This window comes from Delphinapterus leucas, chromosome 4, assembly GCF_059928025.1.
Source record: "Delphinapterus leucas isolate spDelLeu-1000000601 "Yukka" chromosome 4, BTC_Dleu_Yukka2, whole genome shotgun sequence".
Taxonomy (NCBI): domain Eukaryota; kingdom Metazoa; phylum Chordata; class Mammalia; order Artiodactyla; family Monodontidae; genus Delphinapterus; species Delphinapterus leucas.
The window spans coordinates 107,083,015-107,110,085 of record NC_143132.1 but is presented as its reverse complement, the minus strand read 5'-3'; the positions used below and the strand labels follow the sequence as shown (position 1 = coordinate 107,110,085).

General features: G+C 38.5%; 1 protein-coding gene across 1 annotated transcript in view; it reads right to left on the bottom strand.

The window, feature by feature from the left end:
* VEPH1 (ventricular zone expressed PH domain containing 1) overlaps nt 1-27,071 on the bottom strand; it is a 209,797-nt gene that overhangs the window by 52,043 nt on the left and 130,683 nt on the right. Inside the window, exon 9 of the mRNA XM_022573628.2 lies at nt 2,186-2,325. Coding sequence (XP_022429336.1) covers nt 2,186-2,325 — 140 coding nt within the window. The remainder of the gene's footprint in view (nt 1-2,185; nt 2,326-27,071) is intronic.

Here is a 27,071-nt window from a genome sequence, read left to right as displayed (position 1 = left end):
GTGGCCTCTCCCGTTGCGGAGCACAGGTTCTGGACGTGCAGGCCCAGCGGCCATGGCCCACGGGCCCAGCTGCCCCGCAGCATGTGGGATCCTCCCAGACCGGGGCACGAACCCGTGTCCCCCACATCGGCAGGCGGACCCCCAACCACTGCACCACCAGGGAAGCCCATAAATAGGATTTTTAAGACAGTTGATATTGATCTCTATAAATACGCCTAACCTTTGTAATGTAGTATTTACTTCAATCATTTCTCAAGCATGTTACTTAACTGGAAAATGGTTAATATTAATATATATATTTATTTTTCAAAGATCTGAGAATTAAGGTATAAAATTAAAACAAATATCAAGAGAGTACAGAGTACAAATATCAAGTTTATTTATACAGAGTAAATCATGAAGAATAGACATGAAATAACCAAGAGTTCATTATTCAATTGCTCAGATGTGAACAGTATGAGTGGGGGGGTTGGGGAAACACAAACATTTTCGGTTATAAAATGTGTAATGGCTGAATATTCTTAGAGCTTTAAGATATTCTCAGTTTGGGAAAATGAGATTGTCAATGTAAAAAAAGAATCACATTTACATATATATCATTCAAGCCAATGAAAATAAAAATTTTTTAACATCTTTATTGGAGTATAATTGCTTTACAATGGTGTGTTAGTTTCTGCTGTATGACAAAGTGAATCAGCTATATACATATACATACATCCCCATATCTCCTCCCTCTTGCATCTCCCTCCCACCCTCCCTACCCCACCCCTCTAGGTGGTCACAAGCTGATCTCCCTGTGCTATGTGGCTGCTTCGCACTAGCTATCTATTTTACATTTGGTACTGTATACATGTCAGTGCTACTCTCTCACTTTGTCCCAGGTTACCCTTCCCCCTCCCCGTGTCCTCAAGTCCATTCTCTACGTCTGCATCTTTATTCCTGTCCTGCCCCTAGGTTCTAAAATTTTCAAAGGAAGATTTAAACTGTTTGTATGTTTACTAACCAATTATGTGTTTAACAGTTATTTACATGTTGTGGTGTTATATCTATGAATGTGAGAAGTGTCTCAATTCAAGGGAACAATTTTATAAAAACATATAGAACATAAAAGTCACAAAATTATACACACACACATATAAAATACCATATATATTATCCTTTATGTGTGAGGTATAATAAAATAATGATTTTGCCTTGTAAAATCCCATTTTCTATGTCAATGACTGTCCAAATATTGACTTATAAGACTCTCTAGGTGGTCTTTGTGTACAAAGTTTCTATTTAGTAAGTGAATAACAATTTCTTTTTCCAGAAAAATCTTATTGTTATCCTCAAGATGAGCTGCTTTTTATACTGAGTGGGAAAAGGCAGAGGATCTTATACCCTGAGTAAGCTGCCCACAGATTTAAAAAGGTCAAGAGCAGTAACAGATTGATTGTGAAACCCAAAATGTGCACACATGCTTTGCTGTGCACCTGAAACTATCACAACGTTGTTAATCAGCTATACTCCAATATAAAATAAGTTAAAAAAATGTGGACACATCTGGGAATTTCTTATTACCAGAAACTTATACAGCATATGATCTTTCACTTAAAGAAGAGCAGGACCTGATTTAATTCACCATCATTCCAAAGAGGTCCATTTAGACTGGAATCTGTTAATTTGAGAACTGCATGAAGGCATAAACTGACAGAGAAGGGGAAGAGTCTGGCCCAGCATACAAGGCTAGCACTGGGTTTGTAACTATCACGTCAAAGATTTGATTTTTATTTACCTCAAAGTCAGGCTTCATCCAGATCACATAATATCAAAGGTGTGGAAGAAGAAAGGAAACATTATAGTAAAAAGAACAACGAAGAAAAGCAGCATAAACATGTTTTTTGGTGAGTTTGCTCAAAGAGAAAAACAAATAATCAGACTAAGTCAATAAAATAAGACTGAAGGGGCAAAAGTAAAATCAAGTTTTCTTGGTTTGTTTTCGGAAAACTGACAACTGTTAAGAACAAAGCCAAAGATGAAACCCATTTGAAAAACATTAGTAAAGTAGAAGAAGAATAAGATCATTATTTCAAGAAAAGGAAGAAAAATCAATGCTGTTTTTTATATTCATATACAATTTGATTCACATCAAAATGTGAGTTGTTCTCATCAAGGAGCCACGATGAATGTGAATTATACACACCTGCTGAAATAGGAACATGATCTGGATCCACGGCTGAGGTTCTTGGCTGATGAGAATAAAACTGGATTTACTGTAGAGGCAATAATGACCCTTTAGGGAGCAAGTGAAGAACAGCTTTGCTACACAACTTCTAACAGAATCTAGAAACAAATACACATAGCATTAAACATTAGATTCTTCCCAGAGTTACACCTTATACTTCAACATACAAACATCTTTAGAAATACATTCTTTAGTTTTCAGTCTGTGAGCTAATAACTTCAAACAACTATGGATTTTGGAGTAGATCCATTTCATGGAATGTAGATTTAAATGTAGCTGCTTTAAGCAAGTTGTATTCTATTCCTCTTTTTCTTTTGATTAACAATGGATGAGGAGTCTCCAAGCAACTTGCATGGGAGGAAAAAACCTCTTACCAATAGAAAGGGAGATAGGTGTCATTTCCATATGATTGGGAACTTTGAAATAACCTGGGAAGCATAAACAAATGGGTGAAGGAAACCGAGGCATTTTCTGGGCAGTGATGGTGTGCCATGACCAGGGGCACTGTTCTCTTGGTTGTACAGAGGCCACAGAAACAACCCCCAGAATAACTCTGGCCAGGGGGTGGCTTCCTGTGAACTGTCCTGGTTCAAAAAGGTTATTTCATCTTGAAGAGCTTCAACAGGGAAACTTAAAGAGATCATCCTTTAGGAACAAGAAAGTGGGGGAGCATGGTGGTGGTGGCATAGAGCAGAGATGCTGAGGAGCCATGTTTAGGAGCCATTTGATTTTTACAACCCTACAAGATGGGTGTTACTGTTTCTATTTTAAGTATGAGGAATCTTAGCCCATTAAAGGGTCAACTTAGTGAACCACTGTGACTGCCTTGTTCACCACTATGACCTTGGCACGTGGCACGCAACAGATGCTCTAAAGAGAGTGTCTGGAGAGATGAATGATGCTCAAGGATCCAGAAAAAATTGCTCAAGTTTGCCCTATCTGTGGCAGAATGAGGATTTGAACTCAGCCAAACTGTTGCCACGTTGGGGTGCTTTAGGCTCTACCATACTGGGAATTTTTAAATCTGTAGAGTCATATCGATAGCTCATGGGGTATTTATTGTTTCAGAATTAATCTGACGTGTTAAATGAAATATTTTGAAAATAAATAGATTAATTATGCCCTACTATTAAAAATGGAAATGGACTAGAGTTTATTAAAAGCTGATGGGAACCCTAATAAGGTGGTAGAGTCAGTCCCAACCCATGAGAGTGCATGGGGTTCCCTAGAGAATTGTGGGGACAGGGTAAGCTTATCTGTGCACCATCAGGGCTCAGGTGTGAAGGAATAACAGGCTTTTGGGAAAGAGTTTGGAAGAGTTAAGGGAGGGTGGCCAATGACAGATTAGAGAAGACGACATTGGAAACCAAACAATAAAGCCACAGGGCAATTTAGAAACATATTTAGAAATCTTAATAAATAATAACTTTCTGTGTGATTCTGAACCATTGGTATAAAAGAGGACTAGTTTTCATGATGTTAGCTGTTTGGGGGAAATTTAAGCATTCAAAATCTTGCATGAAATCAGAAATCATTTCTGCATTCTGTGGGTGAGTGGATCATGAGATATAAAGAGTGCCTGAAAGTTCAGTGGAAAAGACCAGGAGGCCTGCCACTGACAGGGCAAGACTTCATAGAATAGAATAGAGCACAATATCCACTTAAAATTGCCCTATCCGACATTGTTTGAAAATGGTAATTAAAAATATTTTTTTGGCATTGAAAAACTGAATTTAAATTAATCAATACTAGAGAAGGCAGAAACCAAGAATTCCATAAGAGCGCATACACAAAAAATGGTTCTATTGGAAATCAATCTAGCTGTAACGTATACTTTGAGACAGCACCTTGTTTTGCTTTAACAGAAAGTTTCAAAAGGGAAAAAGATCGTTTGTAAGAACCTGTGCAGTAGCTTGACAGTCCAAGTTGGACTTCGGGCCTCTGCCACGAAAAAAACATTTTTCTCTTTTTCCTTCCCCTAAATTACTGCTCGTTCATGTTTTCTTTTGAAAATGAACATTGATTCAATTTATTTTACTTGCCCTGAGCCTACCAGCTTTCTATACACAAACCACAGGGGTCCCAGATCACGGAAAATGGGCAAAGCGATAGAAGCTTTGCCCTTTACCTAGAAGCATATACACCAGTGATAAAAACACATCAGTTCTGTGATATAATGCTTCTGTTAATGCTTTCAGTAAACTGGATCTGTTTCAATATTTTTCTCCTCATTTTTTTTTTTTTCTGAGCTTTGCTGGATTAGAAAGATTTTCCAACATTAACATTTAGTTGTTAATTTTTCTCTGTAATTTTCTCCCTCCTGTTCATTCCATGGTATTGAATGGTGGGCATGCAATAAATGGTGTTGGATGAATGAATGGGTGTCAGACACTGTGCAGAGACCAAGAGGAGCCATGGTTCTGACCTTGCTCTTAAGAAGTTTACAGCCAAATGGGAGAAACACCTATAAACAACAGTTGTAAATTAAGTCCATGGGATAATGGAGGGACACACAGTACCGACCACTCACAGCAATGAGCAGCTATCATCCCTGGGGAACCAGGTGAGGCTTCCCGGTGGAGGAAATATTTGAGGTGACCTTGAAAGCTAAATCAAGATTTTGAACTTAGAAAAAATGTGAGAGAGACAAGCATTTTAAGAGTAGGGAACACCCTGAAAAAAATCACATAAGGCATGAATATTCAAGGTAATTCCGGGTAGTAAGGTTAGTGTATCTGGGTTATTAAGATATTTTTTATTTATACAATTGATGCCCAAACTGTTTATTTTTCTAGATTAAATATTGAAAAGAGAGGAGGTCATGCTTCACTAAATATAGAATGCTTCTCATATTCCACCAAATCTGATTGTTATTTCTTTACTTTTGGTAGATTGTGGCTTATTTTTGTAAAAAAAAAAAAAAAAAAAAAATCAAAGGATTTGATTTGGTCTTTAAAAATACTGAAGTTAACATGAGCAGCAAGAACTGTATAATATAATGTGTTGTAAGTTGAAATACCCAAAATATACACATTACACATGGATAAATTTAAAGACATGATACAAAAGAGCATTTGATTTTTTTTTTTTTTTGCGGTACTCGGGCCTCTCACTGCTGTGGCCTCTCCCGCTGTGGAGCACAGGCCCCGGACGCGCAGGCCCAGCGGCCATGGCTCACGGGCCCAGCCGCTCCGCGGCACGTAGGATCCTCCCGCACCAAGGCACGAACCCGCGTCCCCTGCATCGGCGGGCGGACTCTCAACCACTGCGCCACCAGGGAAGCCCTGATCTTCTTTTTAAGTCAAAGTATTTAAGGATCATTTTGGAATTCTTTTTTTCCTCTCACACTTTTCTCCCACAGTTCATATGCTTTTATTCCTACATTGCATTCATTGTACTGTATTAAAATTTTGTTAGCACTTTTTTTTTTTTTTTTGCTCTGGTCCTTTTATTTTTTATAAATTTATTTATTTATTTATTTTTGGCTGCATTGGGTGTTTGTTGCTGCACGTGGGCTTTTATTTTTTCTTCTAGTTGCAGCGAGCAGGGGCTTCTCTTCATTGTGGTGCACAGGCTTCTCATTGCAGTGTCTTCTCTTGTTGCAGAGCACGGGCTCTAGGTGCATGGGCTTCAGTAGTTGTGGCTTGTGGGCTCTAGAGTGCAGGCTCAGTAGTTGTGGCGTACGGGCCTAGCTGCTCCGCAGCATGTGGGATCCTCCCGGACCAGGGCTCCTCCATGTCCCCTGCATTTGGCAGGTGGATTCTTAACCACTGCGCCACCAGGGAAGTCCTATGTTAGCATTCTTAAACAAACTTTTGCCTTAGAATACTTCTAGATTTACAGAAAAATTACATATATGTAATTATAATATATAAATGTATAATTATTATATATTTATATATTGTATATAATTACAATATATAGAGAGTTCCCTATATACTATAACCCAGTTTCCCCTCTTATTAATATCTTAAGTTGCTATGAGGGACTTTCCTGGTGGCACAGTGGTTAAGAATCCACCTGCCAGTGCTGGGGACACGGGTTCAATCCCTGGTTCTGGAAGATCCCACATGCCGCGAAGCAACTAAGCCCATGTGCCACAACTACTGGGTCTGCGCCCTAGAGCCCGTGTGCCACAACTACTGAGCCCGTGTGCTGCAACTACTGAAGCCCACGCGCCTAGAGCCCCGGCTCCACAGCAAGAGAAGCCACCACAATGAGAAGCCTGCACACCGCAATGAAGAGTAGTCCCCGCTCGCCACAGCTAGAGAAAGCCCACGTGCAGCAATGAAGACCCAATGCAGCCAAAAAAAAGTTGGTATGATACATTTGTTACAAGTAATGAACCAATACTGACACGTTATTATAAACTTAAGTCCATAGTTTATTCAGATTTCCTTAGTTTATACTTAGTGTCTTTCTTCTGTTCCAGGATTCCATTCAGGACACTACAGAACATTTACTCATTATGTCTCCTTAGGCTCCTCTTGGCTGTGACAATTTCTCAGACTTTCCTTGTTTTTGATGATCTTCACAGTTTTGAAACATTTTGTAAAATGTTTCTCAGTTGGGATTTGTCTGTTTTTCTCATGAATAGACTGAGATTTCGAATTTGGGGGAGGAAAACCATAGAGATAAAGTGCCATTTTCCTCATATCATATGGAGAGTACATTTGATCTACATGACCTATGACTATTGATGTTGACCTTGAACATCTGGCTGAGGTAGTGTTCACAAGATTTCTCCACTGTAAAGTTAATCTTTTTTTCCCCCACTTTCCAAACTGTCCTCTTTGAAAAGAAGTCACAATGTGCAACCCATACTTAAAGAGTGGAGAGTTAGCTTCACCTCCTGAGGGCAGAACAGCTGCATAAATTATGTGGAATTCTTCTGCACAAATTTGTCTCTTCCTCTTCTAGTTATTACATTCAAATTATTTGGCCAATTATTCTATCAGTATGTACTCACAGATATTTATTTTATGATTCAATATTATTTTGTTTATTTTGTTGCTCTAACTGTTCCAGCTTTGGCCACAGGGAGCTCTTTCAGTTGGTTCCTGTGTCCATTTGATGTGCTGTCATCATTGTGTGTGTGGTTTTTAATTTGTTTGTTCATCACTTCCTTACTTATATCTCACATACAAGATGCTCCAGGCTCATCTTGTATGTTTCCTGCCCTGTCTTAGAATCAGCTGTTTCTCCAAGGACTTCTGGTTCCTTTCACTGGAGAACTGTGTTAGAAACTAAGAGTTAGGTACTACGTATGCTCGCTGTTACTTGGGTGTCATTGTTCCTTGGCCTCCTAAGGTGACAAAGCAGGGAAATTATGTGTGTATATGTACACATATATATTTACAAGTATTTCTATATGCAACCATCTGTATCTATATTAAGCTAAACATGAGTTCATACCCATGGTTTCAATTCTAATTCATTACCACATGGATCATTTAGCCTCCACCCCTTGCTTACCTGTAAACTCCCACTTCAACAGTGAGGAGCCTGAGTCACACTCTTAGTATTTTTATCTCTGTCCACTACAAAAGGCAGAGTTCTTTTCCTCTTCCTTTCCCTCTCTTTCCCCCCTCTCCTTCCCTTCCACCCTCCTCTCTTTCTCTCTTAAAAATCTTTGTGGGGCTTCCCTGGTGGTGCAGTGGTTGAGAATCTGCCTGCTAATGCAGGGGACACAGGTTCAAGCCCCGGTCTGGGAGGATCCCACATGCCGCGGAGCAACTAGGCCCGTGAGCCACAACTACTGAGCCTGCGCGTCTGGAGCCTGTGCTCTGCAACAAGAGAGGCCGCGATAGTGAGAGGCCCGCACACCTCAATGAAGAGTGGCCCCCGCCTGCCACAACTAGAGATAGCCCTCACACAGAAACGAAGACCCAACACAGCAAAAATTAATTAATTAATTAATAAACTCCTACCCCCAACATCTTAAAAAAAAAAAAAATCTTTGTATATTTAGTACCCACCATAGTACCTGGCATAGAGAAGCTTACCTCAAAACATAATAATGATATTTTATTATACTCTTTCTGATTCCTTCTGGAGCAACAATGATAAAACCAGTAGGATATTCCCATGAAAATAATGAGAAATTATAATAGTAATAATACAGTACTAATTTTCATGTTGAAATTTTGACTTAAATTTAACTAAACATTCCACATTTTCACAGCTGGCATGAAAGATATAGCTATTTGTTTATTTATTTTTATTTTTTAGTTGCATCCGGTCTTAGTTGCAGCACGTAGGATCTTTTGTTGTGGCACAAGGGCTTCTCTCTACTTGTGGTGCACAGGCTTCTCTCTAGTTGTGGCACATGGATTTTCTCTCTACACAGCGCATGGGCTCTGTAGCTTGTGGCACGCGGGCTCTCTAGTTGAGGCGTGCAGGCTCAGTAGTTGCAGCATGCAGGCTTAGTTGCCCCGCAGCATGTGAGATCTTAGTTTCCCGACCAGGGATCGAACCCACATCCCCTGCATTGGAAGGCAGATTCTTTACCACTGGACCACCAGGGAAGTCCTGAGATACAGCTATTTGTTAATGTGAACATTCTTCCTTAGCTTAGCCACTTGTATTTTAGCTATACTTCAGATGCTAGTAATCTTGTTATGACCTTGGTAAAGAAATACTTCTTTATTCATTTTATGGTTGTAAAATATTAATGTAAAAAAAGTTAGAAATCTAGAAATTCTACCAATTAACATTCTAGAAAACATTTTAAAATTAGAAATAGTACTAAATGATATCATAATGTTTCAGAAGTGGGATATAGCCATGGAAACCTGAAAGCACCCTATCTTGTCAGAAAGGAGTTATAATTTATAATAATATTTTAAAAGTCTAGTGGAAATTCAAAAAGCAATACTCATAGCAGACAAAATAGACTTTAAAATAAAGACTATTATAAGAGACAACGAAGGACACTACATAATGATCAAGGGATCAATCCAAGAAGAAGATATAACAATTGTAAATATCTATGCACCCAACATAGAAGCACCTCAATACATAAGGCAAATGCTAACAGCCATAAAAGGGGAAATCGACAGTAACACAAAATAGTACGGGACTTTAACACCCCACTTACACCAATGGACAGATCATCCAAACAGAAAAGTAATAAGGAAACACAAGCTTTAAACACATTAGACCAAATGGACTTAATTGATATTTATAGGACATTCCATTCAAAAACAACAGAATACACTTTCTTCTCAAGTGCAAACAGAACATTCTCCAAGACAGATCACATCTTGGGTCACAAATCAAGCCTCAGTAAATTTAAGAAAATTGAAATCATATTGAGCATCTTTTCTGACCACAATGCTATGAGACTAGATATCGATTACAGGAAAAAAACCTGTAAAAAACACAAACACATGGAGGCTAAACAGTATGCTACTAAACCACCAAGAGATCACTGAAGAAATCAAAGAGGATATCAAAAAATACCTAGAAACAAATGACAATGAAAACACGATGACCCAAAACGTATGGGATGCAGCAAAAGCAGTCCTAAGAAGGAACTTTACAGCAATACAATTCTACCTCAATAAACAAGAAAAATCTCAAATAAACAACCTAAGCTTACACCTAAAACAATTAGAGAAAGAAGAACAAAAAACCCTCAAAGTTAGCAGAAGGAAAGAAATCATAAAGATCAGAGCAGAAATAAATGAAAAAGAAATGAAGGAGGGCTTTCCTGGTGGTACAGTGCCAATGCAGGGGACATGGGTTCGAGCCCTGGTCCAGGAAGATCCCACATGCTGTGGATCATCTAAGCCCATGAGCCACAACTACCAAGCCCAGGCACCACAACTACTGAAGCCCGCACACCTAGAGCCCGTGCTCCACAACAAGAGAAGTCACTGCAATGAGAAGCCAGCGCACTGCAATGAAGAGTAGCCCGCACTCACCACAACTGGAGGAAGCCTGCGTGCAGCAACGAAGACCCAATGCAGCCAAAAATAAATAAATTAATTAATTAAAAAAAAAAAGAAATGAAGGAAACAAAAGCAAAAATCAATAAAACTAAAAGCTGGTTCTTTGAGAAGATAAACAAAATTGACAAACCATTAGCCAGACTCATCAGGGAAAAAAGGGAGAAGACTCAGATCAACACAATTAGAAACAAAAAAGGAGAAGTAAAACTGACACCGCAGAAATACAAAGGATCATGAGAGACTACTACAAGCAACTATATGCTAAAAAAATGGACAACCTGGAAGAAATGGACAAATTCTTAGAAACGTACAACCTTCCAAGACTGAACCAGGAAGAAATAGAAAATATGAACAGACCAATCACAGGCACTGAAATTGAAACCATGATTAAAAATCTTCCAACAAACAAAAGCCCAGGGCTCGATGGCTTCACAGGCGAGTTCTATCAAACATTTAGAGAAGAGCTAACACCTATCCTTCTCAAACCCTTCCAAAATATAGCAGAGGGAGGAACACTCCCAAACTCATTCTACGAGGCCACCATCAGCTTGATACCAAAACCAGACAAGGATGTCACAAAGAAAGAAAACTACAGGCCAATAGCACTGATGAACATAGATGCAAAAATCCTCAACAAAATACTAGCAAACAGAATCCAACAGCACATTAAAAGGATCATGCACCATGATCAAGTGGGGTTTATCCCAGGAATGCAAGCATTCTTCAACATATACAAATCAATCAAAGTGATACACCATATTAACAAATGAAGAATAAAAACCATATGATCATCTCAGTAGATGCAGAAAAAGCTTTCAACAAAATTCAACACCCATTTATGATAAAAACCTCCAGAAAGTAGGCATAGAGGGAGCTTACCTCAACATAATAAAGGCCATATATGACAAACCCATGGTCAACAACATTCTCAATGGTGAAAAACTGAAACCATTTCCACTAAGATCAGGAACAAGACAAGGGCGTACACTCTCACTACTATTATTAAACATATAGTTTTGGAAGTTTTAGCCACGGCAATCAGAGAAGAAAAAGAAATGAAAGGAATCCAATTTGGAAAAGAAGTAAAACTGTCACTGTTTGCAGACGACATGATACTATACATAGAAAATCCTAAAGATGCCACCAAAAAACCACTTGAGCTAATCAATGAATTTGGTAAAGTAGCAGGATACAAAATTAATGCACAGAAATCTCTTGCATTCCTATACACTATCAACAAAAGATCAGAAAGAGAAATTAAGGAAACACTCCCATTTGCCATTGCAACAAAAAGAATAAAATACCTAGGAATAAACCTACCTAAAGAGGCAAAAGACCTGAATGCAGAAATCTATAAGACACTGATGAAAGAAATCAAAGATGGTACCAACAGATGGAGAGATATACCATGTTGTTGGATTGGAAGAATCAACACTGAAAATGACTATACTACCCAAAGCAATCTACAGATTCAATGCAATCCCTATTAAATTACCAATGGCATTTTTCACAGAACTAGAGCAAATAATTTTATCATTTGTATGGAAACACAAAAGACCCCAAATAGCCAAAGCAATCTTGAGAACGAAAAATGGAGCTGGAGGAATTAGACTCCCTGACTTCAGACTATACTACAAAGCTACAGTAATCAAAACACTATGGTACTGGCACAAAAACAGAAATATAGATCAATGGAACAGGATAGAAAGCCCGAGATAAACCCACGCACATATGGTCACCTTATCTTTGATAAAGGAGGCAAGAATATAAAATGGAGAAAAGACAGCCTCTTCAATAAGTGGTGCTGGGAAAACTGGACAGCTACATGTAAAAGAATGAAATTAGAACACTTCTTAATACCATACACAAAAATAAACTCAAAATGGATTAAAGACCTAAATGTAAGGCCAGACACTATAAAACTCTTAGAGGAAAATATAAGCAGAACATTCTATGACATAAATCACAGCAAGATCCTTTTTGACCCACCTCCTAGAGAAATGGAAATAAACACACAAAAAACCAAATGGTACCTAATGAAACTTAAAAGTTTTTGCACAGCAAAGGAAACCATAAACAAGACGAAAAGACAACCCTCAGAATGGGAGAAAATATTTGCAAACAAAGCAGCTGACAAAGGAGTAATCTCCAAAATATACAAGCAACTCATGCAGCTCAATATCAAAAAAACAAACAACCCAATCCAAAAATGGGCAGAAGACCTAAATACACATTTCTCCATAGAAGACATACAGATTGCCAACAAACACATGAAAATATACTCAACATCACTAATCATTAGAGAAATGCAAATCAAAACCACAATGAGGCATCACCTCACACCAGTCAGAATGACCATCATCAAAAAATCTAGAAACAGTAAATGCTGGAGAGGGTGTGGAGAAAAGGGAACCCTCCTGCACTGTTGGTGGGAATGTAAACTGATACAGCCACTATGGAGAACAGTACAGAGGTTCCTTAAAAAACTAAAAATAGAACTACCATATAACCCAGCAATCCCACTACTGGGCATATACTCTGAGAAAACCATAATTTAAAAAGATACGTGTACCCACAATGTTCATTGCAGCACTATTTACAAAAGCCAGGACATGGAAGCAACCTAAGTGTCCATCAACAGATGAATGGATAAATATGATGTGGCACATATATACAATGGAATATTACTCAGCCATAAAAAGGAATGAATTGAGTTATTTGTAATGAGGTGGATGGACCTAGAGTCTGTCATACAGAGTGAAGTAAGTCAGAAAGAGAAAAACAAATACTATATGCTAATACATATGTATGGAATCTAAAAAATGGTTCTGGGACTTCCCTGGTGGTGCAGTGGTTAAGAATACACTTGCCAATGCAGGTGACATGGGTTCAGTCCTTGGTCTGGGAAGATCCCACGTGCCGTGGAGCAACTAAGCCCTGGGCCACAACTACTGAGCCTGTGCCTTAGAGTCCATGAGCCACAACTACTGAGCCCATGCACCACAACTACTGAAGCCCATGCACCTAGAGCCCGTGCTCTGCAACAAGAGAATCCACCACAATAAGAAGCACATGCACCGCAACGAACAGTAGCCCCCACTCGCCGCATCTAAAGAAAGTCCGCATGCAGCAATGAAGACCCAACGCAGCCAAAAATAAATAAAAACAAAAAAACAAACTGGTACTGATGAACCTAGTGGCAGGGCAGGAATAAAGACGCAGAGGTAGAGAATGGACTTGAGGACACAGCGGGGGATGGGGAAGTTGGGACAAAGTGAGAGAGTAGCATTGACATTGACATATATACACTACCAGTGTAAAATGGATGGCTAGTGGAAAGCAGCCACATAGCACAGGGAGATCAGCTCGATGCTTTGTGACCACCTAGAGGGGTGGGATAGGGAGTGTGGGAGGGAGGCTCAAGAGGGAGGGGATATGGAGATATATGTATACATATAGCTGATTCACTTTGTTATACAGCAGAAACTAACACAACATTGTAAAGCAATTATACTCCAGTAAAGATGAAAAAAAAAAGTCTAGTGGAAATTCGAAATCAAGCAAAACCATAATCAAAAATAAAAATCAGATTTTAGTTTGTGTGTGTGTGTACTACTTAAAATATTAGAGCAAGTTGATGTGTGGAATAACTAATATAAGTATTTACTTTTTTACCAATCACTCCATTAGATGTTTTATATAATTATCATTTAATCCTTATAATTATCTATTATCGCTTTTCACTTAAGAGGTTAAAGTGTCAGAGAATTAAATGACTTAATCAATTAAGATGCAGAGCCAGGATTAAGACCCAAGTTCATTAAAATGTAAGATCCATGTTTTGTTCACAAAGTGATAAGGCCTCATGCAAAGTCATATTGTTTAATGATCTTGAACTTCCCCAGTTAAGCTATCTGTAGCTTCTGCAGGGACAGGATGGACAATCCAAAATAAATTGCCAGTACCTTTAACAAGACAACATAAGTTGTTCAGGCTTAGAAATATAACCCAAGGCATTAATTTCTATGCAATTACTATATAGTCAACATAATTCTCTAACCTGGGGATAAGACAAATCTTCTCATAAAATATAAAGAGCTGTGGCAAATCAATAAAGAGAAGTTCTTTAGAGGCCTATGTAAATTGGGAATAACTGATCTCTTTTATCCTCAAATGTGGTAGAAGGAAGTAGGAGAGGATGCTAAACTCAGAGGGAATAATTAAATAACTAGGCTTATAGTTCTTAGAGGTGGTGAAAGCTGTAGAATCAGGTGAAGGGGGACCGTGGTGGTAGCTGTGATGCCCTGTGATTCTCTGCTAACAGTTGATAAGTGTGACTATTTTTCTAAATATATTGGATCTCAGAAACACACCATTCTTTTTGGGAGATGAGACACAACTCATCTTCCAGGGTTGTACTTATATCTAATTCATGCCATTATATAGTTTTTATTTAGAGATAAGTGCCTTTTAAGAATAAAAATAGAGTACGACTTCAAGTTTTTTATAGCTAGTAGAAATATCAAAGAGTTGGCTTTATTTTTTGGAAAAAGGAATAAGTTAGCTCTTTTGAATTCTTTACCAAACTTACACTTTGAAAGTTCTCTCCCAGCTAAATAAGGGTCAACTGAGTGTTTCTGGCTTGTTTCCCAGGTTTTTCAACTGAATCATTCTTCTCCATATCCAAACTGTATTTCTAGAATGATTTATAAAAACTCAAATACAGGAATATCTTTGCAGAAATTGGTAGGTTGAAAGTATTAGCACATTGAACAAAACATAAATAAGCAACAAATTCAGAGAAGGCATTTGAAGAACTTGGCAGAGAGGGAGCTAATTTTCTTTGACTACTTACTTCGTACCTAGGTGTAAGTGTAACAGATTACACTGAACCCTTATGAAGTAGGTTTAGTTATTCCCACTTTATAGAGAAGGAAATCTCAAGGTCAAACTTCTAGGAGCTGGAATTTGAACCCAGGTTCCAAAGCCTGTTCTCTTTCCAGGATATTACCGAACAGCTTAGATAAAATAGAGGTAACAGAAGTACCTCAAAAAGGAAGTATGGTTCAATGGAAAAATCACTGGCCCAGGAGTCAGACAACCAGGGTCTTAGTGAGTAGACTCTTGTTATCTCTTCTCTGTGTCTTCTCACTTCTTATCTGTAAAAATGACAGCAGGCCAAAGCTGATCTAAACTGTACTTTTAAAAATTTTACATTTCTAATTGCTTATTATCTTTCTAGATTGCAAGCTCCATGAGGGTAAGGATTTTTTTATTGTGGTAAAATAAATATAACATGAAATTTATCATTTTAACCATTTCTCGGTGTGCAGTTTAGTGGCATTTAAGTACATTCATATTGTTGTACAGTCATCACCACCATCCATCTCCAGAACATTTTCATCTTCCCCAACTGAAAATCTATACCCGTTAAACTATACTTGTCCGTTTCCCTCTCGCCTCAAACTCAGGGAACCACTATTCTGTTTTCTGTCTCTATGAATTTGACTACTCTAAGTGCTTCACGTAAGTGGGATCATATATGAGGGATCATATTTATCCTTTTGTTTCTGGCTTATTTCATTTAGCATAATGTCTTCAAGTTTCATATAATTTGTAGAATGTATCAGAATTTTATTCCTCTTTAAGGCTGAATAATTTTCCATCGTATGCATATAACACATTTTGTTTACCCAGTCATCATTCACCCGTCAACGGACATTTGGGTTGTTTCCACCTTTTGGCTATTGTGAATAATGTTATAAACATGGGTGTACAAATATCTCTTTTAGACCCTGATTTCAATTCTTTTGGGTACATACCCAGAAGTGAGATTGTCGGGTCATACGGTAATTCTATGTTTAATTTTTTAGGAGCTGCCGTACTAGAATGTACTTTTTAGCTTAGAAATTCTATGATTCAATGAGGGCCTCTAGGGGCCCATGAAGAAATGTGTCTTTGATGATTGTCCAAAGCAGGGTTGGACATTTGCCCAGGGCTGCCAGGACTTACTCTCAGCACTCAATACAGGACAGACGGCAACAGGGTCTGTTGGAGTATATTTCCCTCTCCTGTCCGACACTAGCCAGACAGGAACCACTGAAGCCATTTCTTCCCTCTCCCAATTAACTCTCCTTTGATATATTTCAAAGACATGGAATTCAAAATACTGATCCTGAATGAATGAATAATACTGTCATTTAACTGTATAAATATCCTAAATTGGACAGAAAAAGAATAGGAGGAAATGAAACCGGTAATTTGTCTGATGAGAACATTTCCAAAGTATTTTAAAAATCATGTTTTTGAAGTAAAACATAAATTACAATTTTGGGGAAAAAATGTAGAACAAACTCATCACGTAAAAATACTCTTGCTTTTGCCTGAAAAAAAAAAAAAAAAAAAGGAAGACATCACAAGCCAGTGTGGACCACTTATCAAACTTTAATTCCATATGATTTGCAAAATATATTTTTATCTTAGACTGAAACTATACTCCCCTGTCACTACCCAATTCAAGTTTAGAAGTTTTGAACAAAATAACAATTATTCCACAACTTTGATGCAGGAAACAGAAGGAAAGAAATTCCAACTTAAAAAAAAATTAGATTCTCAAAAGCGAAGATGAATTTCTGAAATGACTGTTTGAAATAATATTGAAATTTTCTCAATGTCCGAAGACATTGCTTTAATCATCTTGGTGTTTCCAGGGCTTGGTTCTATAGGTTCTCAGAAATGTGAGTTGTTGAACTAATATGTGCTAAGGAAAGACTACCAAATTTCTCATTTGATGAAGAATCTAGGGCAGGAAGGTAACAGGAAAGAGGACTTTGTCTCGTTTTCACTAAGTTCTGTTTATGATATCATTGCCTGAGAAATACATGATCCTTTCTCAGAAGCTGGCTGGCCACTGGCCATATCACATGCACGTGGGCGCAACATCCCCACCCGGAGCAAAAGTACTATGCATATTTTCCCACTCGTGGCAAAAATTCTAGCCAGTTGTCAAACAAGCGTGACAGATGCTTTTGTTCTGAATCATCAGAATGAAATAAAATTCTTTTGCAAGGGATTGCCTTAATAATGCAAATTAAATTCAGAGATGTGAAGGGAAACTTGGTAATTTTATATTTAGAAATATACAAACCATAGGTGTAGAAAGTTCTATTTTGGAAAAAGGAAGTCAAAATTATGTATTGGTATATAAACCCATATATTTATATAAATGCATGGGAGAAAGGTCTGTAAAACTACACATCAACAATTGACAGTGATTATTTCTGGGTCGAGAAGTGGGATTAGGGTGGGGAGCAAACACTATTTTACTCCATATACTTCTGTACTATTTTAATTCTTTCCCTATGGGTTTATATTCATGTATTATCTGTATAACTTAAAAAGAAAAGAATCATATACAATGAAAAAGTTGATGTTAGTTAAAGGAGGTAATTTAAATGATGTCTCACAAAATTACCATGCAATGAGGCTAATAGTTATAGTTTTAAAGGTTATTTTTCTCTTTTGCCTTCCAGAGTTCAAAAACTTTGCTCTAGGGTGGGGTATAGACTGTTATAAGAATACAAAGAGGAAGACTAAGGTAAGAAGGAATTCATTTCTTAACTGCCAAAATTGTATTATACAGCACAACACCTTGCAAGCAAAGCTTTTGTCTTGAGGAAGGATTTTCTAAATTTCTTTATCTCCCTTTAGTCTATCAACCCCTGAGCATGAAGAACTTCCATTAGAGACCTGTGGTGTGGAGGGGATGGCAGCTATATCAGTTCTACAGTTGGTAGGGAGAATATAACATAGAAGAAGCAAAAGAGAAGACTTTTCAGTTCTGGCACGGCAGATTGTGGAGAGAGATAACTGTGATGTCATCAGAAGTGGGTCCTGACTTCATTATATTTGGACTTCAGCTTGGGGAAGGGGAGTGTATTAGATTAAGTATGGTAACATGGAGGGCAGTGGTGACCCTTAGGAAGGAGATCCACTCCTAGGTGGCTCTCTGCACCAGTACAGGGCAGCCAATTTAGTTAAAAGCACAGCTCGGAGGCAAGCATAGGAGGTATAAGGCTCAGCTCCCATGGGCCACCCTTGTCCCTGTAATGGAGTGGACAGGAGGAGGAAGAAGCAGTTGAGGTTCTTGTTGGACAGCTTTTCAGAGAAATCACTGTAGTGGGGAGGAGCTCTGTCCAGTATACAGCATAGAGAACTGACCCAGCTAGGCTTCAGAGGGGGCCACAGCACCAGTGGGTGCTGAGTTGCAGTCAGATTACTAGGTAAGAGCTATGCACACAGTGCCTGGAAAATAAGTAACGTCACCCATAACTTTAGCTGAGAGGGTGAAAAGCAAGCAAAGGACATTATCCCTTAGGCAAGAAGACACTCCCTCTCACCCCGCTACCCCCACGAACGATGCTTTTCCACAACCACAAGGAAACAGGACCCAATTCGTCATGCCCCCAAATGCCACCTTAGAGAGATAAGCATGGCAGGCGGTAACAGGAAGAACATTTTTATTCAAATGAGAGGTTGTTTCCTAAACATACTACTCAAATGATCAGATGGGATTAAATTTAAATAAGGACTCAGTTAATTTCCCCCTTACTAATCAGTGGTTAGTTGTTCACGAGGAGTTCTAGACAAAATGATGGTGCATTTTCTCTGCAAAGCTAAGTTGTAATGTGAAATTTTGTAATCTTACAATAAGTGAAAAATAATGATAATGATAGAGAATAAAACTATCCTGAACAAGAAGACCTGGGTAGAGAAAGAAATCTTGTCCTAATAAAAAGAGAGTCTTATTAATATTCACACAGCAAAAGGTAGAGGGTGGGAAGTTGACCGAGGCAGGGTATCAGGACATTTTGCATGTGAAGGCTGAAATCTAATCACACACAGTGGTGTCTCTTGGTGCATATATGCTTGTATATGTCTTACGTGAAAACTGTTCAGATATTGTACCAGCTTGCTGTTTTGTGTTGCCATTAAAGAACAGAGTGAGACTTGCCCATTAACCTTCAGGTGACAGAGACTCTGGGATGCTCTCACAACCAGTGTCTCTGCCCTGAGACAGGGACTGAAAAGCCCATCCCTTCAGAAGCCATTCTAGGTCCAGTTGTTCCAACCCCTCATCCAAAATCCAGTTCTGTTCCATGGTGGTGGTGCAGAGCCCAGACTCTGGAGCCAGACTCTTCTCCTTACTAGCTTTGTGTCATTAGGCAAGTTACATAACCTCTCTGTGACTTAATTTGGAATAATAATAAGAGCATCTATTTCTAAGGGATGTTTAGTGCGATCAACCATCCCTATTTGCTTGGGACTGAGGTGGCTTCTGGGACTTGAAATTTTTGGTGCTAAAACTGGGAAAGACCTGGACAAGGCAAAAGGAATTGGTCACCCTGGTTAACGTGAGCATAAAATGCGTTAATTTAAGTGATTTTCAGACAGACGTGTGCTCAGGACAGAGCAAGTGCTTAATAATGTTTCTTTGATCATTATCATGATCGTTATTACAACTACGACTATTGTATATGGGGAAAGAAATCAGCCCTCAGCCAGGAAGGCTGCTATAATGCTGTTTTTTAAAAAAAATATTTACTTATTTATTTTGGCCACTCCTGGCGGCATGCGGGATCTTAGTTCAGCGACCAGGGATCAAACCCACGCCCCCTGTAGTGGAAGCAGAGTCTTAAACACTGGACTGCCAGGGAAACCCCAACCATAATGCTGTTTTGATTAGAGAAAAGGGGATCCTAATGACCCCTGGAATCTCTAGGTCTCTTAGTGTCCTGAAATTTTCACCTAATTGCTTATTGCAAAAATAACTTAATACAAAGCTAATACGTGCAGGCTGAAATAAAATTCTATACAACTGAAATAAATTTCTCTGGGGACATGACAGAAGAAGATCTAGCAAGAAAGAAGATCCTGTAACAGTGCTTCAAGCCATTCACTTGGTCTCTCCGAAATCCTTCAAAGTTCTAGTACTTCAAGTGGTGAGCAAGTGAGGCTTTTGATATTGATGCTATTTTGAGGCTCAGTAGCGTAGTCATGTAGCAAGAACACCACCAGGAAGCTCTAAGGAAAGGCTTAACATTTTGCTGTGTTCAAAGCACCCTAAGTAAGAAGATGACTTTCTTGCACCAAAAATGGAAAAAACAGCTAACATTGATTGGTTGGTTATTATATGTTGGGCACTATTCTAAAAGCTTTTTGTGTGTTTTGCCCCTTTATATTCAAAACAATCCTGTGATGTAGATACTTCCAGTTTAGAAGAAGAATCTGAGACTCAAAGATGTTGTGATTTACTATGTCTGATTCAAGCAGCAACTAATAATAGTTGAAGTCAAAGAGGATTTAATTTATACCTAAGTATTTTCAATTATATAAATCCTATTATAAATTGTGTATCAATTTCATTTGCACAGTATTTAGACTTGTTGATAGTTTGTTTTCAGTTTTGATTGTGGTTTTGATCTGTATAGTACAATTGGATGAGTTATGTGGCACATTCTCATTCTTGCTCAAACCTCTCTTGAGGGAAGCCCACGTGATTGACCCATGAAATCCCAACTCAAGATACTACTGTTCCCCAATGGGAACCACTCAAACTGAAAGCATAGCAATCAAGGAAATAAGCCAAGGAAATAAATTGTCTCTGTCAAGTTAGCCTGGGAAACCAGAAAGTCTCTAGCAGAAGTGAATGTCATAATCATAAAATTATTTTTCTATAAATCAATGTTACACATGACAGAGGTCACTATATCTTTGAAAGCCTTAGTTTCATCCATTCCTTCTTTCAAGTTGTGTTTAAGTGTAACTTGTTTCATTCTTATGTGACCTAAAATCCAGTGATGATGACATTAATCATCACAGTTAACATTAAACAGAGTCAACGTTTTTACTGTTTCTGGTTAATTATTTCTACCTTCTTTTTCTTATTGCTGTCCAGAGAAGTTACATCATAAAAGGGAGTAGCAATGTCATTCAGCTTCCAGAAACTCAACTCTCTGGTTGTAAATTTGAAACAGCTGGTTATGTATTTTGTCCTATAGAGGAAGACAAAAAGATCTATTGAAGAACCAAAGTGAGGGTTAATAGTCGAATTATCCCTGCCTCAGTTGGCTATTTCCCAATAGTACAGCGGATAACATAAACTTTGGGGTGAGAAGATAATCAACATTCATTCAAAAGAGGCTGCAGGAGTGGCCTCTTGCCCTGCTCCCAGAACTCTGGCATCTCAAAAATTTGCCTTATGCGGGAAATCTGATGCCAGATTCCAGTTAAAAAAATCCTGAAGTCCCAGAGCTAGAAGGGTTTTGAATGGTAGTTTCTCTAAGGCAGAATTGCAATGGAACCAGTTCAGGAAGCTATTCTTTTCCTTAATATCTTGAGATTCAAATCTCTTAGAAGCATGGCAAAGTGCACAGTTCAATTTCCTCCCATATATTTAGATTATAATGGTTTCATTTTGAAATTAAAGTATTTCTACACTGACTAGCTTCTACACCACATGAGTTCAGAGGGTGTCATTCACAAAGGCCACAGAGTAAATGGCGCCCTTCTAGAGGTGGGCAATGCAGAGGCGTTGCAATGCAGCACAAGTGAGCCTCACTCCTCAGACAGTGTGATTTGGGATTGTATGGAGATCCCTGGAGGAGGCTGACATTTTATTTTAGTTAGTTTCTTCTCACCTATCACTTCTTACCCCATTCTCTGTGCTTATGATATTCTTTACTTCTCTCAGCCCCCTGCATGCTTCATGGCCAAGTCCCTGATTTATGACTCAGCCAAATCTGACTTAGCTTACTATGTCTAGCCCCTGGAATGCAAGACTGGGGAAGAGAGAGAGATTTGAGAAACTGCAGGTAACTCTTGTTCCAACAGAAGACTGCAAAGGGCCACATGATACCTCTGACCACAGCCAGCGGCCTTGCACAGCACAGTGAATTTGCACTGAAAGAGAACTGTACTTCTTGTAGTCCTTTCGTGATATGTGTATGTTCAACAGTAATTAAACCACTGATTTAACTGATTACCTGGTAATCAAATACATACTATAGGCAATAGAAATATGCTTGTACTTTGCAGATATGAATAAAAATTATCTGTTCTTTAAGAACTGAAACTTTATCAACGTTGTTCTGGGAGCCTGAGAACATGCTGCCATAAGCACATCAGCTTTATTATCACAGGACAACATTAGCTCACCCTATAGCACAGCAGCTAATGGTACAGACTCTGTTGCTAGACAACCTGGGATCAAACCTCAGGTCTACCACCAGCAAATTATGTGGTCTGAGGCAAATTTTGTTTTCACTTCCATATTTCAGTTTCTGCATTTGTAATTTAGGAACAATACTTGCTCAGGGTAGAGTAAAGCATTTAAAATGGTGCCTAGCACATTGTGCTTGCTGCTACTAGTAGCACAGAGAGATTAACTCAGAACCATGCTATAATTATTGAGTACCTGCTGCTTATTAAGTATGGAGTTTGTCACAGAATGTGTAGTCATATATATTGTTTTAAATTTTTAACTGTAAAACACGTGACATAAAATTTACCATTTTAAAGTATATAATTCAGTGGCATTAAGTACATTTATGATGTGAAACCATCACCTCTATCTAGTTCCAGAACTTTTTCATTACTCCAAATGGAAACCCTGTACCTATTAAGTAGTCAATCTCCTTCCCCTTAGTCTCTGGCAACCACAAATCTGCATTTTGTTTCTATGGATCTGCCTATTCTGGATATTTCATATAAATGGAGTCATATACATGTGGCCTTTTGTGTCTGACTTCTTTCATTTAGCATAATGTTCATTCAAGAGGTAACATGTATCAGTATTTATTCTTTTTGATGACTACTTAATATTCCACTGTTGGATATGCTACATTTTGTTATCTATTCAATGTCAATCATTGATAGACACTTTGGTTGTTTCCACCTTTTGGTTTTTGTGACTAGAGATGCTATGAACATTTATGCAGTGTATGTATTTGTTTGAATACTTGTTTTCAATTATTTTGGGTATATACCTGGAGATGGAACTGCTGGATCATAAGGTAATTCTATGTTTAATTTCTTGAGGGATGGTCACGTATTTTTAACACTGATTTCCTTGTTCTTATAATGTCCAACTTTAAAAACAAAACTGCATGGACTTCCCTAGTGGTCCAGTGGTTAAGACTTTGTGCTCCTAAGGCAGGGGGCACGGGCTCGATACCTGGTTGGGGAACTAACATCCCACATGACATGCAGCGCAGCCAAAAAATAAAATTAAAAAAAAACCCCTGCCATATTAATTGTGAAAGAGATGTACCTAAATAACGACTTTTGCAGTCACTTTCCTGGCCCCCTGACTGTGCAGACAGATGAGTAGCTACCCTTATGAATAGTACTCAAACAGGAGTCATTTCTGATTGCATGACTGACTGCTCATAATTGCAGAAAAAGGTTATGTGGCAACGTCATTCATATTTGTGGGTTAATTTCAATATTGTTTCTAATATTTCCAGCCAGTACTCCTCCCAAAGTAAGAATAATGAAATATAACTTATGAAATGAATTGAAAATTGAACTTATTTTTAAGTGACCCCATTGACATGTTTATTACTTCTCCAGTGAATTTTTGGTAACCACTAGAAAGCGTGCACCTTCTAACAACACTGATGAGTCTAACTCAGCCCTAGGAGGAGGAACCTGAATACTTATCCAATTACAAAACCTCTAGGGGAAGTTCATTTGGAAGAATTCAACTGTTTCCTACCATGTACTCTTGATGGTAGCCAAATACAAGTTAGATGTCCAAACAGTAAGGATACAAAATAGTCAACAGAAATATGATCAGAAACAAATCTGGGATATTTTCATAGGAGCTAGTACAATTTGCAGACATGAAAGTAATTTTGAAACTTATATGAATTTTAAATTAAATACACACATATATAGATTATGTGTGTGTGTATATATATATATATATTTTTTTTTGCATGATGCAAATGTAGTTGATTTCTGGCAATGATAAAGAGTCACTCTGTGGTCACACTGAGTCAGTGGAAGCCCATGTGTTATAAATAAACATTTGGCTCTACCTAGCAGAGATATATCAAAAGTTGTACAGAGGCAAACAAGGCAGGCAAGCCCTGATCCCCTGCAGGTACCATGCCATGTGCTACCAATTACTTTACAATTCTGCAAAATGTATAACAGCAACCAGATTTAGGGCACAGGAAATTTTAGGAAATTTTATTATTAAACTCCACTAAAATGGGTCTGTTCACATGTTTTTCCCCTGAGGAAAGGAGGATGAGCCTAAGATTGTCTACACGTGAGTCATCTAACTCATTCCTCTCTCAGTTGGCATTTCTGAACTAAAGCATTCTGGCCTCACTGTCACCTGACAGCCTTAATAAAACACTCTTTAGAGAGTGATATGTATTTACCAAGAGGTTCAATGATGTCAGATAGGTTGTTGCAAGTTGCACAGGACCTCCACACAGTATATATGTACTGCCTCAAACTTTTTTTTTAAAATAAATTTATGTATTATTTATTTGTTTATGTTTGGCTGCACTGGGTCTTTGTTGCTGCGTGCGGGCTTTCTCTAGTTGTGGTGAGCGGGGGCTACTCTTAGCTGTGGCGCACGGGCTTCTCATTGCGGTGGCTTCTCTAGTTGCAGAGCATGGGCTCTAGGTGCGCAGGCTTCAGCAGTTGTGGCATGAGGGCTCAGTAGTTGTGTCTCGCAGGCTCTGGAGTGCAGGCTCAGTAGTTGTGGTGCACGGGCTTAGTTGCTCCGTGGCATGTGGGATCTTCCCGGACCAGGGCTCAAACCCATGTCCCCTGCATTGGCAGGCAGATTCTTAACCACTGTGCCACCAGGAAGTCCGTCTCTAACTCTTTGATGATCTTGCAAGAAGTGGCCTTTAGCAACTCCTAACTGAGCCTGGCTTTCCTAAGATGTCCACTAGGAAATCTATTTTGATTTCATAATCATGTATCTGACATGGGAAAACTAGGGAGAATCTTATTTCATTTGCTGCTGCTCAATGAGGTTTCGCTGAAGAGAAAGCAACTAATTTTGTGCAGCCAGTTCTGAGATATACTATGAAAATGGAAGCTAATTTTAGAACATAATTCTAGACTTAAGGGAAACTCAATACTGTAGGCCACAAGTATAACTGAAAGCCTCTGAGGAAGGTATTTTCATATGAACTGTACTCTTAGAGCATAAATTGTGAAAGATGTTAGAGATTAGTTGCCATTGATGCAGTTGCTGTGACAATATGAATAACTGGTAAGCTTAAAGAAGGTTGATTTCACTTGATATCCTGCACCAGGGAAATATCTAACAACATCATCATCAACAAATACTTTGGAGATTTATCAAGTATGGGGCATTGGGCTGGGTACTGAAACAATAAAAAGACTCATTGAGAGTCTTACAACTTAAAAAGAGATATTAGGAATATACGAATATTAAAAAAAAAAGAAAAAGCAATCCAAGGTAAAGTACAAGATGAACAGTGCCTGCCATCACTGAGGACAGAGAAAGTAAGACTTGATCTAGACATAATGAATGGTGGCCCTAGAGAAATGGAGCGGAGGGCACCTAGAGGAGCAATGATGTGGGCAAAGGCGTGGAGGGTGGATGAAAATGGCACGTCCAAAAAGGCAGCGTGGGATGGACAGACAGCAACAAGGTCATGTATCCAGGGCTGAGTCCTGACTCTGCCATCCACTGGCCATATTACCATAGCTATATGACTTTCTCTTTTCTCATCTATAAAATGAGCATGATGATCATGATGCATTTTCATGATGAGCATGAAAAGATGGTATATGCTTTTCATCAGGATTAAATAAAAACAATTATTTGCTTATCCTTTTCATCAACAAATCTTCATTATGCAACATAAAGATGCTCAGTAAAGTTAGCTATTCTTACCCACAATGAGTCAACCCAGTTGGAAAGAGCAAGTCCATGTGGGAAATTATTAGAGCCGGAAACTAGAGGGATAAGCCACATCAAATACAAATAGCAGCCACCATCAATTTACAGCCCCTCGATACTATCACTGATACAAAGACAAACCAATCGAAGAAATCGAACAATGGTCTCTTTCTAATATTTATCATCTGTACATTGCTTTGTTCAATAATTTCCAATGATTCTCTATTTTCTTGTTTGTTTTTAAGAGGGTAGGGGGTTAGCTGTAAAGAAGGTAGTCAAAATACAAGCTGTAAAAATAAAATCCCAAATATCCAGACACACAAAGGTTAGATTGGGCTAATAGAGCTCCTAATAAAAATTCGTTTTCCTAAGCAGTAAAAAAACACATATTAAAAGGGGTTTAATACAGTATAGACATAGATTCATAGGAATTTTCAAAAGGTCATTCATTCAACATGTGCTTACTGAGCTCCTACAGTATAGACATTGAATATGCAGTAAATGTGCTACCAATTTTATCTAGTGGATACAAACAATAAAGAATAATGCACAAAAATACAAGTGTGTTAAGTACCATGAAGGAAAAAGAAGACGGAAAAAAACCTCCAAAGAACAATTTGGGAACAGCTAATTTAGACTGGGGTGGGGGTCAGAGAGAGCTGCTCTGAGGAAGCAACGTTTGTGTTGAGACTTCTAGGACAGGCAGGGGTGAGCAAAGTGAAGGGTGAGAGCAGAAGGGTCCAGCTTTGGGCCCCGTGGTGGGAAAGAACCTTGGCTATGGGGCTGATGTACATAGTCCTCAAACACCACGCTGGTTCTGGTAAGCCTAGTTTTTTCTTTTGAAATGTGTATAAACCTTGACCACGATAGATGACTTCAAAGCTAACTTGGTCTGGATTACCTCTAAGATCCGTCGGCAGTTCTCGGA